Raw genomic sequence first — 6290 nt, forward strand, 5'->3', positions numbered from 1 at the left:
TAAGACTTCCCTTTTTAACTGATTCTGGAGAAATCTGAAAAATCAAAAACCAAGAGTGTCATCCCATCTTGTTTTATGTCCCTAATGTTTAATTTAGTGGAGCTGTCTTCAAGAATTACAAAAATATAATGCAGTATAATAATCAAGCTCTACAAAATCACTATCTGATCTTCACAATATTACAGCACTGTAATTCAATTTGCCTGTACAGTTTCTAAGAGGAAGTGGGGTTAAAAATGTATACCTTATAGGGTCGGGGGATCTTCTGCAAATGACAGGATGTAGACAAAAGAGATTTCCACTGGACAGAGTAAGGAGGCCAGGCACTGACTCAGAAGCCAAAAAAACTGTCTGACATCATGTGACGATGGAAGGCTATCAGAGCAGATAACCTGGGGCACAGCTTCAAAAGTCTGACCTTGTTCCCTGTCCACGATGAGGGAAGTCATACATGCAAATAGGCAGCTATGACAACACACTGTGGTTCATGATCTAAGGAAAAGGAAATAAACTAAACATGCAATAATTACATTACATTGAGAGGTATTGATGGATTATGGTGACACGGATAGCACCGTTTACTATTATGTTAATTTAGCTTACTTTATAACCTTATTATCTGTTTAAAAATAGGTGGTCTGTTCAGGCTTTAAGTTGTAAAGATGGCCTTTATAACAACTTAGATGTAGACTTCTCGGTTTAATCCCCTTTTTGAAATATAAGACAATGATGTTCAGCAATGACACCAAGATGCCAAACATAATTCATAACCTCTTATCATACATTCCCACCGACTGGAATGCAGACTTCACCTGTAGTATTTTTGGCATGTTTATCTGCTTGTTGAGGAGTAATTACAAACCCAGACCAGCTACATCACATTTCAGCTGATGTGTGAATAAATTTACAACCAATAATACTTCCTTAAAATGTTACAGCGGTGTAATTATTGGCCAAACAGGAACAAGTCCAGTTTATCACATAGCCCTCTGTTGTGGGGGAGTTTTGCTGATCAACTGAAGTAGCTACATCCTTCCTCACCGTTATTCACTGTGAAATTACAGTGGCGGAGAGAAAAGCAGTACCACAGTAGAGTGAAGGTTACTTTAAGGCTGCCCTGGTCACCAGTCATTTTGAAAACAAGCCTGAGGCAGAGCCAAAGTGCCACATGTGGGGTAGGACACACTGCTCCAGGGACACAGTAAACAAACAGAGTCACAAGCAGAGAAAACTGCTGGGAGCTCCTCATCTCGCCACTTCCAGGGACCAGAATATCATCTTACATCAGAGTTACAATAATACCAGAAGCCTTGACGTCACCACAAGTTGACTCATTGATAAAACATGAATATAAAGTCAGACTCTTTTTTGAGTAACAACACCCAATCAAGGAAGTAATGCCAAGCCATCATGATTAGGTAAGGAGGAGATACGCAGGAGAATACTCAGATTTTTGTTTTCCAGCTGTTCAACTGTAAAATGTTCAAACATCCATAGCAGGAAAAAAAAATCACTGAACTATACCAGAAGATCCAGAAAACAGTATGTTAATCTGAAACTATTCTGCTAATCAACTTCTTGAGTATTAGTTCTTTTTTAAGGAAGGGTGCAAAACATTTGCTGGTTGCAGCTTCTCAAATGTGAGGGTTTGATACTTTTACAAGCCACACATGATAGCAAAGTGATTTTTGGGGGGATTTTGGACTGTTACTCAGACAAAACAAGACATTTGTTGAGGTCATTTTAAGCTCTAAGAAATTAGAACAAGCTCTATTCTTTAGTTTTAGACTTTTTATAGACATAACGATGAAGAAAATCATATTTAAATGAATCAATAATGAAAATAATCATTAGCTGCAGCTCTTGTTAAGAACAAAAATACAATAGGTGATGGAGTATATTACTGTCAGTATGGTGTTTATCTGCCATAAGAACCTGAGTGATACATGTAACACTACAGTATAAGACTAGAAATGATCTTTGTTGATGCATGAACATTTTTATTAACCGGGTGTGCTCATGTGCTTTAGAATCTAAAGCAGGACAATCACAACTGCTTGCAATAAATTCAAAGATTAAAGAATACAACCAATGGTACTGTTACATTTCCATTGGTTTTACAACAAAAAAGAGTTGCAAAAAAGCAGAACCAAATTTACCTCAACTGCAAACTGATGCAAAGTGAAAAGCCCACAAACTCAATAGTGGTTGACAACTTGAATTTACAATGTGTATTTTATACATTTCTCTCATCCAGGATGATTTAAAACAAGTGCAGCAGCAGAATAAGTCAACTCTCATAAAGTTCGCCATCACAAACAGTAAAGCAGTGAAACATAGTTGCAGCTCTGTAACAAAGACGTATGGAACTGATCAAGAGGCGTGTGTGAGTGTACTGAACCACAGCGACAAGACTAACGAGTTCCCCAGGTCCACAGAATGGGTGTTCATCCTGTTTTGAGAGAGAGGACTTGAATTCCTGAGCAAATCTCTACAGCAGTGATGGGTTTTGAAAATGGAGCACCAGCTTTGAGATGAAGGGAGAGGGGGGTTACTCAGTATGCACCTCCCTGTAGGAGAAACTAATGCAAACCATCTGCTGTCATACCGACTTGCTATTCAGCATCTGGCAGAGAAGGAACCAGTGAGCGATGCTGCTGTCTGGTATTCCAGACAGTTAAAATGACAATCAGACTATTTTTCTCTTTATTTTAATAACAGAGCCGTCTGTTGGGCACAAAAAAGACTGACCATGAAGTGATACTCTCCTTGACCTCATCTAAAAAACTGTAAAATGTAAAGACAAACCTCTTGTGACCAAATAAGTTGTTCTTGAAAGATTTTTAAGTTAACAACAACAAGAGAGATGTTTACTTTTATCCCTGAACACTATATTATTTATAAATCTTTCATAGCAGGAACATTTTTTTCTGCTGTTGTCATGTTACAACACAAAAAGAAAACATGCGGCTGCTGTTCATTTGTGTTTAGGTCAAAGTAACCATGTAATACCCAAGAATACTGCACTTGAAATAATGAGATTCAAAATCTGAAGGGAACGTGTAAGTGTGTGAACTCCACAAAGCCAGATCACAGCAAAATTGTTGCAGGATTATATTAAAGTTTTTCTTTGTAGTTTTGGCTACAGCTCGAGTGCAAAGGTCCCATTAAGCCGACTGTACATTTTGCAACCTCTGTCCTTTGGTTTTTCTTGTGGGCAACACAAACTACTGGTTCAATACAACAGTTTGGATGACAGAATGCAAACAGGTTTCAGTCCTACCTGTTTAGACAATGTCTGTCACAATGTCACTGAGCATGAAACGTACTTTAAAAAATCAGGGGATCATTTCAGATGCTCATAACTTTAATAATGTTCCCATATTCGGTTAACTGCTAATTGTTTCCTTTTGTGTCTGGAAATTAAATCTAAACCCATGACAAACTTGTATTGCAACACCTTCATTTAAAGTGACATCTCCATTAAAAAACAAGCATTGTTAAAGATAAACAAGAAAACTGCATCACTGCTACATTATGTTCAACATCCCATTAGATAATCTGGCCACAGAAGAAAGTGACATGAAGAATTGTTGCCAAAGCACAATGATGAGGCCGCAAAGCCTCCTCCATAACGTCGCTCTAGGCGTATCAGCTGCGGGGATGGCATTCAGTAACCAGGAAAAACCTGTCTCCATGTAATACACAGACAAACACACACATATGCACACAACAAGGAGCACCCACACACTCCACCTGACACATGCTCCCTGTCTCCTCTTCCAAGACTAACCGGTTTTTAAGTGAGAGCTGTCCCTGTCACTTAAACACTAATGTTTTTCAATGACATTACATCTCTATGGCAGCCGGAATATGACAGGTATCTCAAATAATTACAAAAGTACTATCAAATATCAGAAAAATATTTTGGTTTTTTTGAACATGTATAATATGTTCCATCCATAACAAGCCAAAACCAAATCAATCTATACTGCAGACACAGAAAGTATAGCCATTAATTATAATTTAGAATTCAGTAAATGAAAAAACTGTGAAAAGACGATATTTAATGTGTAGTTATTAAATATGACTCATTACTTTTGAATTGAATACTTATTATACTAGTTTGTTTATTCAAACACACACACATATATATATTTACATATATAATACATATATATATATAATATATATATATATATATATACACACACACACATACATATGTCTCTCTATATATCTATATACATATAGATATATAGAGAGATATTGGACCATAAAGGCACCAACAGTCGCTCTGTGTTAAATAATTGGATTGTATTGGTAGTAAAAAAGTAAGTAGTCATAATATCTCAGGCAGTGTAAATATTACTCACCATCCTCTACTTTCAACACAACAGCCTTCTCTTTCTCTCTTATTCCACGCGATCCAATATTTGTGCGAACCTGAGTGAAGTTAAAAGTGAGTCAAAAAGTCTACTTCAACGTTCAACGTAAAAACAGAGAACAAAATCCAAGTTTACGGGTGATATTCCCGGCAGGCTCCAGAAAGCGTGGATGCGGCTCCTCAGCGGTGTCCTCCGTCCATTGTGCAGACAGACCCGAGTCCTACACTGACAGCCTAAGCAGTGTTCAAGCAGCTAGCTGGATGGTCATTTACAGGGAGAGCAGTACCCTCAAATCGGCTCTAAAACATAACACAGGAAACGGAGCCAGAAGGTCCAATCAAAGGGCGCTGAACGTGGAATATGATTAAATATTCATTAGTTACTGGGAGTGAAACAACTGAGCATGCGCAGCATTTTGGGGCTTCCTGACAACAGACTTTCCTATGCTACAAGTAGACAAAAACATTTGAGCATCACTCTCATCAGAAATGTGAAGCTTTTTTTTTTTTTTTTTAAACCTATATGTACATGTAGGAGTATACTACATAAAAAAATCTTACTCTGCCCCCTTTCTCTTGTTTGTACATTGTAGCTGTCCATTATAATAGCCTGTAACAACTAGTACACTATATACTAGGATATACATTATACACTATAGCAACATTCATCAGAATTTATCACGCATTTCTCTTTATGTGCTTTAAACTGACATCATCAATGTCATCAACAGGTGAGCAACTGCCCTGGGGCCCCACACCCTTAGGGACCCCTAAAGCTTCAGCTTCAGTATATGTATATGTATAAATTGCGGAGAAGTAATTCGTAATAGGTAATAGGTAATAGTAATAGGCTGCGTTTAGGAATGTGCACCATTTAATTACATCAGAAACTGAAACCGAAATGACAAGGTCCTGTATTATTACCACAGTCTGCCGTGAGACCCTGTCTCTGTCAAAAAGTAGTTTTAATCCCTACATTATTTAAGTATACCTTTTGCTCACATTCTATTCTCATATAAATCTATCATTTTATTCTATGGTGACAATGAACATAAGCAATTTATAGAAAGATAGATGTGCATTTGCTGGTGCTGGGTGTCAGTAGTGGGTCACAACTCATTTTTGCCCAGAGCCCTCAGGTGGGTTAATCTTGCCATGGGTACTGGGAAAGTCATTTTCTTTTTTTACATGCTGAATGTGGAGTAATCAGCGAGCACGTCATACACAGGCTGGGACTCTTTGTGACTCAGTGTATGAGTGTCACTATCACTAGTTTATATCCAGTTTATGCTCTGTGTTCTGGTCAGTGTTTATCTTCTGCCATTTTTCTTGAGACTGTCTTTGATCTAAAATAGCCAATGAGTAATGATTATAAATAATGATAAAAACATTTTTTAAGTCCCTGAGTAACATTTCAATTATATGACTTAGCCCCACTCCCTCAGATGAATGAAAATGCAAACCAGAAGCTAGGAGTCTCTAGGAGTGAATGGGTGGCACTGGTTTCCAATTCTTACAATTAGTATCCAGCGTGGCTGAGGCTTGCCTTGAAATAATGTTGGGTGGTGAGGCGACTCTCTGGGTGTAACCTGTCCAACAGGCTGCCATCTGCAGACATGTAATATGTGCGTGTGTCTGTGTGTGTGTGTCTCTGTACTTATATTTAAGGCTTTTTTTTTTTTTAAATCGAATGTAATTCTTAAGATGAATATTAGAAACTACCGTAAATTAATCACCACACACAACATACTGAAAGACTTAGTTCTAACTATATAAACTTTTGTCGTCTGAACCTGAAGAAAAAAAATGTTTCACTCTGTATTCACATAAGGTAATAAAGAAAAAGGCTGTTTAAATATACAGAGTAACAAATAAATATGGTATGAGTTACAGAGCTGTAGTG

At 37.5% G+C, this 6290-nt stretch overlaps 1 protein-coding gene across 3 annotated transcripts in view; it reads right to left on the reverse strand.

Moving 5' to 3' along the window:
• myo1ea (myosin IEa) overlaps positions 1–4606 on the reverse strand; it is a 52426-nt gene extending 47820 nt beyond the window's left edge. For 2 of the 3 annotated variants that reach the window (XM_062422570.1, XM_062422554.1), the window contains exon 1: positions 4377–4606. In XM_062422570.1, coding sequence (XP_062278554.1) covers positions 4377–4379 — 3 coding nt within the window. In that variant the 5' untranslated portion in view covers positions 4380–4606. The remainder of the gene's footprint in view (positions 1–4376) is intronic. The other variant, XM_062422562.1, reaches the window with a different exon arrangement.
• Between the last annotated feature and the right edge of the window lie 1684 nt (positions 4607–6290).

This window comes from Scomber scombrus, chromosome 1 (genome assembly GCF_963691925.1).
Source record: "Scomber scombrus chromosome 1, fScoSco1.1, whole genome shotgun sequence".
Taxonomy (NCBI): Eukaryota; Metazoa; Chordata; class Actinopteri; order Scombriformes; family Scombridae; genus Scomber; species Scomber scombrus.